This window comes from Bombina bombina, unplaced genomic scaffold (genome assembly GCF_027579735.1).
Source record: "Bombina bombina isolate aBomBom1 unplaced genomic scaffold, aBomBom1.pri scaffold_655, whole genome shotgun sequence".
In the NCBI taxonomy this organism is placed as follows: Eukaryota; Metazoa; Chordata; class Amphibia; order Anura; family Bombinatoridae; genus Bombina; species Bombina bombina.
Genome location: NW_026510873.1, coordinates 154,695 through 168,359, shown reverse-complemented (window position 1 = coordinate 168,359; position 13,665 = coordinate 154,695). Strand labels below are relative to the sequence as shown.

At 39.7% G+C, this 13,665-nt stretch overlaps 1 protein-coding gene across 4 annotated transcripts in view; it reads left to right on the top strand.

The window, feature by feature from the left end:
• Positions 1-13,665, top strand: part of LOC128643506 (CLIP-associating protein 1-like) — a 235,599-nt gene that overhangs the window by 74,747 nt on the left and 147,187 nt on the right. For all 4 annotated transcript variants that reach the window (XM_053696355.1, XM_053696353.1, XM_053696354.1 and 1 more), the window contains exon 3: positions 6,357-6,435. In XM_053696355.1, coding sequence (XP_053552330.1) covers positions 6,357-6,435 — 79 coding nt within the window. The remainder of the gene's footprint in view (positions 1-6,356; positions 6,436-13,665) is intronic.

The following is a 13,665-nucleotide window of genomic DNA, read 5'->3' as shown; positions in this document are numbered from 1 at the left end:
TTTTCAGCAGGAATTGGCTGTCTTTATTTTATCCCTCCCTCTCTAGTGACTCTTGTGTGGAAAGATCCACATCTTGGGTAGTCATTATCCCATACGTCACTAGCTCATGGACTCTTGCTAATTACATGAAAGAAAACATAATTTATGTAAGAACTTACCTTATAAATTCATTTCTTTCATATTAGCAAGAGTCCATGAGGCCCGCCCTTTTTTTGTGGTGGTTATGATTTTTGTATAAAGCACAATTATTCCAATTCCTTATTTTATATGCTTTCGCACTTTTTTATCACCCCACTTCTTGGCTATTCGTTAAACTGAATTGTGGGTGTGGTGAGGGGTGTATTTATAGGCATTTTGAGGTTTGAGAAACTTTGCCCCTCCTGGTAGGAATGTATATCCCATACGTCACTAGCTCATGGACTCTTGCTAATATGAAAGAAATGAATTTATCAGGTAAGTTCTTACATAAATTATGTTTTCTCTGACTCTGTGATTAATACTATGTTACAGGCTCGTAAATCTGTATCTAGAGAGATATATTATAGAGTCTGGAAGACTTACATTTCTTGGTGTCTTTCTCATCATTTTTCTTGGCATTCTTTTAGAATACCGAGAATTTTACAGTTTCTTCAGGATGGTTTAGATAAAGGTTTGTCCGCAAGTTCCTTGAAAGGACAAATCTCTGCTCTTTCTGTTCTTTTTCACAGAAAGATTGCTAATCTTCCTGATATTCATTGTTTTGTACAAGCTTTGGTTCGTATAAAACCTGTCATTAAGTCAATTTCTCCTCCTTGGAGTTTGAATTTGGTTCTGGGGGCTCTTCAAGCTCCTCCTTTTGAACCCATGCATTCATTGGACATTAAATTACTTTCTTGGAAAGTTTTGTTCCTTTTGGCGATCTCTTCTGCCAGAAGAGTCTCTGAATTATCTGCTCTTTCTTGTGAGTCTCCTTTTCTGATTTTTCATCAGGATAAGGCGGTGTTGCGAACTTCTTTTGAATTTTTACCTAAGGTTGTGAATTCCAACAACATTAGTAGAGAAATTGTGGTTCCTTCATTATGTCCTAATCCTAAGAATTCTAAGGAGAAATCGTTGCATTCTTTGGATGTTGTTAGAGCTTTGAAATATTATGTTGAAGCTACTAAGTCTTTCCGAAAGACTTCTAGTCTATTTGTTATCTTTTCCGGTTCTAGAAAAGGCCAGAAAGCTTCTGCCATTTCTTTGGCATCTTGGTTGAAATCTTTAATTCATCATGCCTATGTCGAGTCGGGTAAAACTCCGCCTCAAAGGATTACAGCTCATTCTACTAGGTCAGTTTCTACTTCCTGGGCGTTTAGGAATGAAGCTTCGGTTGATCAGATTTGCAAAGCAGCAACTTGGTCCTCTTTGCATACTTTTACTAAATTCTACCATTTTGATGTGCTTTCTTCTTCTGAAGCAGTTTTTGGTAGAAAAGTACTTCAGGCAGCGGTTTCAGTTTGAATCTTCTGCTTATGTTTTCATTAAACTTTATTTTGGGATTGGATTATTTTCAGCAGGAATTGGCTGTCTTTATTTTATCCCTCCCTCTCTAGTGACTCTTGCGGGGAAAGATCCACATCTTGGGTAGTCATTATCCCATACGTCACTAGCTCATGGACTCTTGCTAATTACATGAAAGATAACATAATTTATGTAAGAACTTACCTGATAAATTCATTTCTTTCATATTAGCAAGAGTCCATGAGGCCCACCCTTTTTGTGGTGGTTATGATTTTTTTGTATAAAGCACAATTATTCCAATTCCTTATTTTATATGCTTTCGCACTTTTTTCTTATCACCCCACTTCTTGGCTATTCGTTAAACTGATTTGTGGGTGTGGTGAGGGGTGTATTTATAGGCATTTTGAGGTTTGGGAAACTTTGCCCCTCCTGGTAGGAATGTATATCCCATACGTCACTAGCTCATGGACTCTTGCTAATATGAAAGAAATGAATTTATCAGGTAAGTTCTTACATAAATTATGTTTTATTAATATTTGTAATGTAAGTTATTAACACCTCAATCAAACCATATCTACAATTGTGTATAATTCTAGGGGCCAGAATTCCACAGAAAGAAGAGATGACAGGGTAAAAACTACCGCCAAAAATTTATCAGGTCATAATCTGAAATAAGCCCTCTTGTTTGGCCAGCAGTTTTTCCCTGTCACCTCCCCTCCATGGAGCCATGACCCTCTCAATACAAGTCCCGCTACAAAAGTCTGTACTTTTGCCGTTTATCTGAGAAAAATGCTGTACCAATGGAGTGCTAGCAATACCACTTCTAATGCTGGACAGGTGTTCCCTGACCCGAGACCTCACTTCACGAGTGGTGAAACCTATGTATTGCTTTTCACATTCCATGCAAGTTATCAGATAGACAACAAAAGTGAACCTACAATTTAAACATGAACGTTTTTGAAAAATCTGCCCTGTCACTTATGATCTAAACCTTTCTCCTTTTCACAAGTGCTATTATGGTATTTATTTCATGTAATTGGCAAGAGTCCATGAGCTAGTGACATATGGGATATACAATCCTACCAGGAGGGGCAAAGTTTCCCAAACCTCAAAATGCCTATACATACACCACTCACCACACCCACAATTTTTTTATTTATCACATCACAAATTTGGTTATACTGTTCAGAGTATTCAGTAATAAACAGAACATTATCTCCCCCAATTTGCCTATTCTGGGCTGGTGGATCTTTATGTTCTAACAGATCCATTCTGTTTAATTTCTTAACTGATTTAACAGCTGAGCCAATTGTGTTTTTACAATAACCTCTTTCCACAAGATGTTTTGTCAGCTTTTCCAATTCCTGTTGGAATTTATCCTCATCTGAATAGTTTCGTTTTAAACGAATAAACTATCCTTTGGCAATTCCCTTAAACACGCTCCCTGGATGGCAACTGAAAGCGTGCAAAAGGGTGTTATCTGAAATAGTTTTTTTTTGTAAACAGTGGTGGAAACTTTCTCACCACAAATACCTGTCAAAGTTAAATCCAAATAGTTAATACTTGTCTGATTCCACTCAAAGGTGAAACCATTGCCCAGATCATTAGTATTCATGTATTGTACAAAACGTTGTAATTCTGGATCATCGCCCTTCCAGATAATTCCACAGATTCCATAGATCTGGAGGTAGAAAACCACCTCAAACTCAAAGTAGTTGTGACGTAACAAAAAATTTGTCACTCTTAGTACGAAATCACAAAGCTCAATATTATCACCATGATAGGTCCTCATATAGAAGGCTATAGCTATAAGACCTTTATCATGAGGGATTGAGGAGTAAAGGACTTTGACATCCACTGTCAACCATTTATATTCCAGTTTCCATTCAATGTTGGAGACTATGTTAAGGATGTGCTTAGAATCTTTTACGTGGCTCCACAAATCAAATACCATAGGCTGTAAGATTAAATCCAAATACTCTGATAAATGTTCGAGTAAAGACCCAATACCGCTGACAATGGGTCTCCTAATTACGTTGTCCAGGGACTTGTGCACTTTTGGGAGGTGATTAAACACAGGTATTATCGGATGATTGGTAAATAAACACCTGTGTCCTTGTCAATGAGGCCCTGGTCCAGCCCATCAACCAGATCCTTCAGTTTTTTTACTTAACAATTAGGCCAAAAGAGACTACATCTGCCTTAGTCTCTATCTTTAAAAACCCCACCTCCACTTCGAGATATGTATCACAGGTTGCAGTCTTTACTTGAACATTTATCAGAGTGGTTGGATTTAATCTTACAACCTATGGTATTTGATTTGTGGAGCCACGTAAAAGATTCTAAGCACATCCTTAATATAGTCTCTAACATTGAATGGAAACTGGAATATAAATGGTTGACAGTGGATGTCAAAGTCCTTTACTCCTTGATCCTTCATGATAAAGGTCTTTTAGCTATAGCCTTCTGTATGAGGACCTATCATGGTGATAATGTTGAGCTTTGTGATTTCATACTAAGAGTGACAGATTATTTGTTACGTCACAGCTACTTTGAGTTTGAGGGGGTTTTCTACCTCCAGATCTGTGGAACTGCTATGGGGTGAAATTTGCCCCCTCCTATGCCAACCTCTTCATGGGGTGGTGGGAGCAGGAACACATTTTTGGAGGTGGAAACCCCTTCGGCTTAAAGATAGTTGTTTATAAAAGATTCATAGATGATCTTTTATTTATCTGGAAGGGTGATGAGCCAGAATTACAACGTTTTGTACAATACTTGAATACTAATGATCTGGGCATTGGTTTCACTTTTAAGTGGAATCAGACAAGTATTAACTATTTGGATTTAACTTTGACTGGTATTTGTGGTGAGAAAGTTTCCACCATTGTTTACAAAATACTATTTCAGGTAGCACCCTTTTGCACACTTTCAGTTGCCATCCTGGGAGCGTGTTTAAGGGCATTGCCAAAGGACAGTTTATTCGTTTAAAACTAAACTGTTCAGATGAGGATAAATTCCAACAGGAATCGGAAAAGCTGACAACGTCTTGTGAAAAGAGGTTATTGTAAAAACACAATTGGTTCAGCTGTTAAATCAGTTAAGAAATGAAACAGAATGGATCTGTTAGAACCTAAAGATCCACCAGCCCAGAATAGGCAAATTGGGGGAGATAATGTTCTGTTTATTACTGAATACTCTGAACAGTATAAACAAATGTGTGATGTGATAAAAAAAATTCTCTATCCTAAAAGCAGACAATGGACTGGTGAACCTGACTCTAAAAAAAACTGCAAATTTGCATATAAACGTCATTAGACTATAGGTAATATAGTTGCTCCGACTAAAAAATACAACGGGAATCCTCCTGGCTAACTTAGTTAGGCATGTATAAGTGCCATAATAGCACTTGTGTAGCCTGTGAAAAGGTGAAAACAGGAGAAAGGTTTAGATCATTAGTGACAGGGCAGATTTTTCAAAAATGTTGATGTTTAAATTGTAGGTCCACTTTTGTTGTCTGTCTGATAACTTACATAGAATGTGAAAAGCAATACATAGGTCTCATTACTCATGAAATGGTATTGCTAGCACTCCATTGGTATAGCCTTTTTCTCAGATACACAGCAAAAGTAAGGACTCTTGTAGCGGGAATTGTATTGAGAAGGTCATGGCTCCACGGAGGGGAGGTGACAGGGAAAAACTGCTAGCCAAACAAGAGGTTTTCTGGATTTTCAAATTGAAAACCAGATGCCCGGAAGGGCTTAATTCCGATTATGACCTGATACGTTTTTGCCGGTAGTTTTTACCCTGTCATTTCCTCTTTCTGTGGAATCCTGTCCCCTAGAATTATACACAATTGTTGATTGAGGTGTTATTAATATTTGTAATGTAAGTTATTATTTTTATTTTTTTTGTAAAAGGGCAGGTTGAAAAGAATATACAGGCCTCAGTAAATGATAATTGATTTAATGCCCTTGGTCTACAGTAATTTTTTGACCAATAGGAATCAGCTTGTTGCCATAAATGGCGGTTTTAGAATTTTAAGGTTATCAGCTTCGATTACGACTTAGAGCCGAAACGCGTCAGCTGTGTCTTGCTGACTTCCTTAATTTGTGTTTGTACCCGGGTATCCTGTTTTTTTTAACGAATAACAATAAATTTGGATGTTTTAAACTACCGGCTGGTGCTCAGTCCTTTTTGTGCTGTGTTTCTACTTATGTAATTTCTCCTGCACAGCTTTGCAATTCTTGTATGGTGGTGCAAGTCCACAAGACTAATCAATTTTTTGATAGGTTTTGATTATTTTTTTTTTATTGTATTTTTTTTTTTTTTTGCTTGGCTATATGTCATACTAGTTCCAGTAATTTAGGAGGGTTTTTTAGGACACTTGGAGTTTTGGGAATATTTGCCTCTTCCTAGTGGTCAGGAGTGGAATTCCCAGGCGTAACCACCATAAAAGAAATTAATTTATCCGGTAAGCATAAATTATATTTTTGCTACTTGACTGCTAATTCTTTAGCAGTATCAAAGTGATTTGTATGTGAATTCTGAGAGCTTTGAACTTAATCCTTCAGTTTGCATGTACGATTTATTCATGTATAAATTGCCCTAGAGAACAAATACAACCCATAATATTACAGAAATGATATAAGCTCCAAACTACCTTGATCGTCATTACATATATATCTAATAATGTACTTATCAGTTTTCTTTTGTGACATTCTTTGTTATGGCATTTCAGTGGGATTATTGCATTTTATAAGATTGCAAATAGTCTATTTGTAGTCCTTGTGTTCTTTAAAACATTTTAATAAATGAAAATGTGTTTCCTGAAGTGTTGTGGTTTTGTCAAACAGGTATGCTTCTCTCTTTTTCAGGGATTCTTTTCCTTTCGACCAACAGTTTAACATATTAATGCGATTTATAGTGGATCAAACACAGACACCAAACCTCAAGGTTAGTGTAAAAGGCTTGCTACTAAGTTTTGCACTTTTCACTAAAAACCCTATATTTTATTAACATATGTGCAACTGAATTTTCTGTGTGACAATACATTTCATATACTGTATATACAGGAAAGGTTTAACCTTTACAGTGATTAACACTAGCATTAGATTTCAGCGTGCCTTTTTTCATACTAGGTGCCGATACCAAGTATTTGCATGAGTACTTGTACAAATGCACCGACACTTTAAAAACAGATACCTCCACTTCCTACCCATACGCCATCTTGTGGCATTTTTCAAACTGCATGTTCCCATTTCATTTTAAGCTGGAGTGGAGACTTAACTAAAAATTGTTCACTTCTGTTCTGCCAATACAAATTGCTGTTATTTGTATTATTGTATGTCAGAGTAGTGCTCCAAAAGCTGCTAATATACAGCTGGAAGCCTGCCGGGGAGAGATCGCTGCACCTCATTCAGACAAACACCTGAAGTACTGGGCAGTTAATAAACTGAGATTTAATGGCCCAAAAATATCTTTCTGACCCATGCAGTAGTGTGAAAAGTGAAAGACTGTTCAGCTTATCGTCAAACGTCCTTACTGATAGCAGAAACAGACTTCTAGCTGAACATGCAGAGATGCTTCTGTTCCTTAATAAGAACTTGCCACTAACTTTTGAAAAAATATTCTAATTGCTAGATTGCCTGTTATACTGCTAGTTCTCATATTGCATAATTATGCTTAAAACATACTGTACTCTGAGGAACATCCTTAGCCAGGGCTGGACTGGGAATAAAAAGCAGCCCTGAAAAAATATGAAGAACAGCCCTATTTTCTGTTGAGTAAGTAGAATGCAAATGCCCCATTTCTCCAACATTGGTGTGTCCGGTCCACAGCGTCATCCTTACTTGTGGGAATATTCTCTTCCCCAACAGGAAATGGCAAAGAGAGCACAGCAAAAGCTGCCCATATAGCCCCCCCTCTGGCTCCGCCCCCCAGTCATTCTCTTTGCCGCTCTGAACAAGTAGCATCTCCACGGAGATGGTGAAGAGTATGTGGTGTTAGTTGTAGTTTTTCATTCTTCTATCAAGAGTTTGTTATTTTAAAATAGTGCCGGTTTGTACTATTTACTCTAAAACAGAAAAGGATGAAGAGTTCTGTTTAAAAGAGGAGTATGATTTTAGCAGCAGTAACTAAAATCAATTGCTGTTCCCACGCAGGACTGTTGAGCCCAGAGAACTTCAGTTGGGGAAACAGTTTGCAGACTTTTCTGCTCAAGGTATGACTAGTCCATTTTCTAACCAGACTTAGTAATGCTAGAAGACTGTCATTTTCCCTCTTTGGGATCGGTAAGCCATTTTCTTAGACTCATAACAGAATGAAGGCTTATTAATGGGCTATATACTGGTTGACACTATTGTGGGCTAAATCGATTGATTTATTCAATATTTATATGTTGTTTGAAGTGTTTTGAAACTTGAAAATACTTTGGTAACATTTTTAAGTGCCAGGCAGTCGTTTAGACACCTTTTCCAGTCAGGAAGGGCCTTTCACTCTAGTAGGCAGAGCCTCATTTTCGCGCCTTAATTGCGCAGTTTCTTCTGGATGCAGTGCATGCAGCTTCATGTGAGAGGGTCCGGTGGCCATTAAAAACGTTTCTGGAAGGCTTATTTCTGTGACGAATAACCCCCAAGGACAGGTGAAGCCGCAGCAAACGCTGTGGCTGGGACTGTAGTGGGTTTAAAATTGTGAATTTGATAGAATAGCTCATTTAAGGGGTTACAAACTTAAAAATTGGTGTGCAATACTTTCAAAGCATTAAGACACTAGGGTGCAAATTTGGTAAGGATCGGATATTTCCTTCATAGTTTTTCACACATGCAGAAATAGTGTGCTCTGTTTAACATTTAAAGAGACAGTAACGGTTTTGTTTAAAAAAAAAAAAAAAAAACAGGCGACTCCTAGTACATCTAGCGCGCCAATGCTTGTTACTATGCAACAATTAACGGCAGTAATGGATAATTCTATAGCTAATATTTTATCCAAAATGCCAGCATTTCAAAGAAAGCGTGATTGCTCAGTTTTAAATACAGTGGAAGAGCAAGAGTGCGCTGACGATAATTTATCTGTCATACCCTCACACCAGTCAGAATTGGCAGTGAGGGAGGGTTTGTCGGAGGGAGAAATTTCGGATTCAGGAAAAGTTTCTCAACAGGCAGAACCTGATGTTGTGACATTTAAATTTAAGTTAGAGCATCTCCGCGCCCTACTTAAGGAGGTACTAACTACTCTGGATGATTGTGACTCTTTGGTCATTCCAGAAAAAGTGTGCAAAATGGACAAATTCCTAGAGGTTCCTGTGCACCCTGATGCCTTTCCGATGCCTAAAAGGGTGGCGGACATAGTGACTAAGGAGTGGGAGAAACCAGGCATACCTTTAAGAAAATGTTCCCCATTGTCGACCCAAGGAAGGACGCATGGCAAACAGTCCCTAAGGTTGAGGGGGCAGTTTCTACGCTAGCCAAACGCACGACTATTCCCATTGAGGACAATTGTGCTTTCAAAGATCCTATGGATAAAAAATTGGAGGGTTTGCTTAAAAAGATTTTTGTTGAGCAAGGTTTCCTCCTCCAACCAATTTCGTGCATTATTCCTGTCACTACTGCGGCGTGTTTTTGGTTCGAAGAACTAGAAAAGTCGCTCAATAAGGAGACTCCATATGAGGAAGTCATGGACAGAATTCACGCACTTAAGTTAGCTAATTCCTTTATTTTAGATGCCGCTTTGCAATTGGGAGGTTAGCGGCGAAAAATTCAGGTTTTGCAATTGTGGCGCGCAGAGCGCTCTGGCTAAAGTCTTGGTCGGCGGATGTGTCTTCCAAGACAAAATTGCTTAATATTCCTTTCAAAAGTAAGACCCTTTTTGGGCCAGAATTGAAGGAGATTATTTCAGACATCACTGGGGGAAAGGGCCATGCCCTCCTACAGGATAGGCCTTTTAAGGCTAAGAATAAATCCAATTTTCGTTCCTTTCGTAACTTCAGGAACGGACCGTCTCCTAACTCTGCAGCCTCTAGACAAGAGGGTAACGCTTCCCAGGCTAAGCCAGCTTGGAAACCAATGCAAGGCTGGAACAAGGGTAAACAGGCCAAGAAGCCTGCTGCTGCTACCAAGACAGCATGAAGGGGTAGCCCCCGATCTGGGACCGGATCTAGTAGGGGGCAGACTTTCTCTCTTTGCTCAGGCTTGGGCAAGAGATGTTCCGGATCCCCGGGCACTAGAAATAGTCTCTCAGGGTTATCTTCTAGAATTCAAGGAACTTCCTCCAAGGGGAAGGTTCCACATGTCTCGCTTATCTTCAGACCAGATAAAGAGACAGGCATTCTTACATTGCGTAGGAGACCTATTCAAGATGGGAGTGATACACGCAGTTCCAACAGTGGAACAAGGTCAGGGGTTTTACTCAAACCTGTTTGTAGTTCCCAAAAAAGAGGGAACCTTCAGACCAATTCTGGATTTAATAATTTTAAACAAATTTCTCAAAGTTCCATCGTTCAAAATGGAAACCATTCGAACAATTTTACCTACAATCCAGGAGGGTCAATATATGACTACCGTGGATTTAAAGGATGCGTACCTACATATTCCTATCCACAAAGATCATCATCAGTACCTAAGGTTCGCCTTCCTGGACAAACATTACCAGTTCGTGGCTCTTCCGTTCGGTTTAGCCACTGCTCCCAGAATCTTCACAAAGGTGCTAGGGTCCCTTCTAGCGGTTCTAAGACCGAGGGGCATTGCAGTGGCACCTTACCTAGACGACATTCTAATCCAAGCGTCGTCCCTTTCCAGATCAAGGGCTCACACAGACATCGTATTAGCTTTTCTCAGGTCTCACGGGTGGAAGGTGAATGTGGAAAAGAGTTCCCTGTCCCCGTCTACAAGAGTTCCCTTTCTGGGAACAATAATAGATTCTGTAGAAATGAAGATTTTTCTGACAGAGGTCAGAAAATTAAAACTTCTAAAGGCTTGTCAAGTTCTTCAATCTATTCCTCAGCCTTCCATAGCTCAGTGCATGGAAGTAATAGGTCTAATGGTTGCAGCAATGGACGTGGTTCCTTTTGCTCGAATTCATCTAAGACCATTGCAACTGTGCATGCTCAGTCAGTGGAATGGGGATTATGCAGACTTGTCTCCCCAGATTCAAGTAGACCAGTTAACCAGAGACTCACTCCGTTGGTGGTTGACTCAGGATCACCTGTCTCAGGGAATGAGTTTCCGCAGACCAGAGTGGGTCATTGTCACGACCGACGCCAGTCTATTAGGCTGGGGCGTGGTCTGGGACTCCCTGAAAGCTCAGGGTCTATGGTCTCGGGAAGAGTCTCTTCTCCCGATAAACATCCTGGAACTGAGAGCGATATTCAATGCGCTCTGGGCTTGGCCTCAACTAGCGAAGACCGGATTCATAAGATTCCAGTCGGACAACATGACGACTGTTGCTTACATCAACCATCAGGGAGGAACAAAGAGTTCCTTGGCGATGAGAGAGGTATCCAAGATCATCAAATGGGCGGAGGATCACTCCTGCCATCTATCTGCAATTCACATCCCAGGAGTAGACAACTGGGAGGCGGATTATTTGAGTCGTCAGACTTTCCATCCGGGGGAGTGGGAACTCCACCCGGAGGTCTTTGCCCAGTTAACTCAATTATGGGGCATTCCAGACATGGATCTGATGGCGTCTCGTCAGAACTTCAAGGTTCCTTGCTAAGGGTCCAGATGCAGGGATCCCAAGGCGACTCTACTGGATGCATTAGTGGCGCCTTGGTCGTTCAACCTAGCTTATGTCTTTCCACCGTTCCCTCTCCTTCCCAGGCTCGTTGCCAGGATCAAACAGGAGAAGGCCTCAGTGATTTTGATAGCTCCTGCGTGGCCACACAGGACTTGGTATGCAGACCTGGTGAATATGTCATCGGCTCCACCATGGAAGCTACCTTTGAGACAGGATCTTCTAGTACAAGGTCCATTCGAACATCCAAATCTAGTTTCTCTGCAGCTGACTGCTTGGAAATTGAACGCTTGATTTTATCCAAGTGTGGGTTTTCAAATTCAGTGATAGATACTCTGGTCCAAGCCAGAAAACCTGTGACTAGAAAGATTTACCATAAAATATGGAAAAAATATATCTGTTGGTGTGAATCCAAGGGATTCTCCTGGAGTAAAATTAGAATTCCTAAGATTCTTTCCTTTCTCCAAGAGGGTTTGGATAAAGGGTTGTCAGCGAGTTCTCTAAAAGGACAGATTTCTGCTTTATCTGTTTTGTTACACAAACGCCTGGCAGCTGTGCCAGATGTACAAGCTTTTGTACAGGCTTTGGTCAGAATCAAGCCTGTTTACAGACCCATGACTCCTCCTTGGAGTCTAAATTTAGTTCTTTCAGTTCTTCAAGGGGTTCCGTTTGAACCTTTACATTCCATAGATATTGTTACTATCTTGGAAAGTTCTGTTTTTGGTTGCTATTTCTTCTGCTAGAAGAGTTTCTGAATTATCTGCTTTGCAGTGTGATCCACCCTATCTGGTGTTCCATGCAGATAAGGTCGTTTTGCATACCAAGCCTGGTTTTCTTCCAAAAGTAGTTTCCAACAAGAATATTAACCAGGAAATAGTTGTTCCTTCTCTGTGTCCGAATCCAGTTTCAAAGAAGGAACGTTTGTTACACAATTTAGATGTGGTCCGTGCTTTAAAGTTCTATTTAGACGCAACAAAGGATTTCAGACAAACTTCATCTTTGTTTGTCGTTTATTCTGGTAAGAGGAGAGGACAAAAAGCTACTGCTACCTCTCTTTCTTTCTGGCTGAAAAGCATCATCCGATTGGCTTATGAGACTGCCGGACGGCAGCCTCCTGAACGAATCACAGCTCACTCTACTAGGGCTAATGCTTCCACATGGGCCTTCAAGAACGAGGCTTCTGTTGATCAGATATGTAAGGCAGCGACTTGGTCTTCTCTGCACACTTTTGCCAAATTTTACAAATTTTATACTTATGCTTCTTCAGAGGCTTTTTTTGGGAGAGAGGTTTTGCAAGCCGTGGTGCCTTCCGTTTAGGTAACCTGATTTGCTCCCTCCCTTCATCCGTGTCCTAAAGCTTTGGTATTGGTTCCCACAAGTAAGGATGACGCCGTGGACCGGACACACCAATGTTGGAGAAAACAGAATTTATGCTTACCTGATAAATTTCTTTCTCCAACGGTGTGTCCGGTCCACGGCCCGCCCTGGTTTTTAATCAGGTTTGAAAAAATGTATTTCTCTATACACTACAGTCACTACGGCACGCTATAGTTTCTCCTTTTTCTCCTAACCGTCGGTCGAATGACTGGGGGGCGGAGCCAGAGGGGGGGCTATATGGGCAGCTTTTGCTGTGCTCTCTTTGCCATTTCCTGTTGGGGAAGAGAATATTCCCACAAGTAAGGATGACGCCGTGGACCGGACACACCGTTGGAGAAAGAAATTTATCAGGTAAGCATAAATTCTGTTTTTTCTCAAAGGGGATTACTGGGACACTCCTTCCCCAATATTTTTTTCAGAATTAAATTATATTACTTTGTATTAAGTACAAATGTCAGATTGATGTTATATAGGTACCCTATAACCCAATTACATCCAGTTATCACCCCTTTAAATTGTAGCTTTCCAACCCCAGCTGCTGCAGTTATTTATTGTTATTATTTTATTGTAATATTTTTATTTATAAACATTTTCTGTGAACTTTGTGACAACAAGCACATAAAACTGTTTTATTATTTCAAAATGTCTTTTGAGATACGGTTCATAATTATAAAGAAGCTATCTTAAATTATTAGTCTGTATTGTGCTTGGTAAACTGTCATATGACATAAAAAAAGTATTGGTAATTTGTATCGGTGAGTATTTGAAAAAAATATCAGTACTTGTACTCCATCTTAAAAAAATGGTATCGGTGCAACCCTAGTATGTATATTTGTGTGTGTGTGTATATATATATATATACACACACAATCACTTGTAGGGTATTTGTTATGTAAAATTAAAAAACAAGTTTAAATTTACTATATTAAAAATAGTGGCATCGCAGTAAGAACTCAATGCAACAAAAGTCAGTACACCTTTCATTACTGTGATTCAAACTCCTTATTTTTTCAATACTTTGCATGCCCACCTTTTATTTTTGATAACAGACCTAATCTCCTTGGCATGGAGGAGACC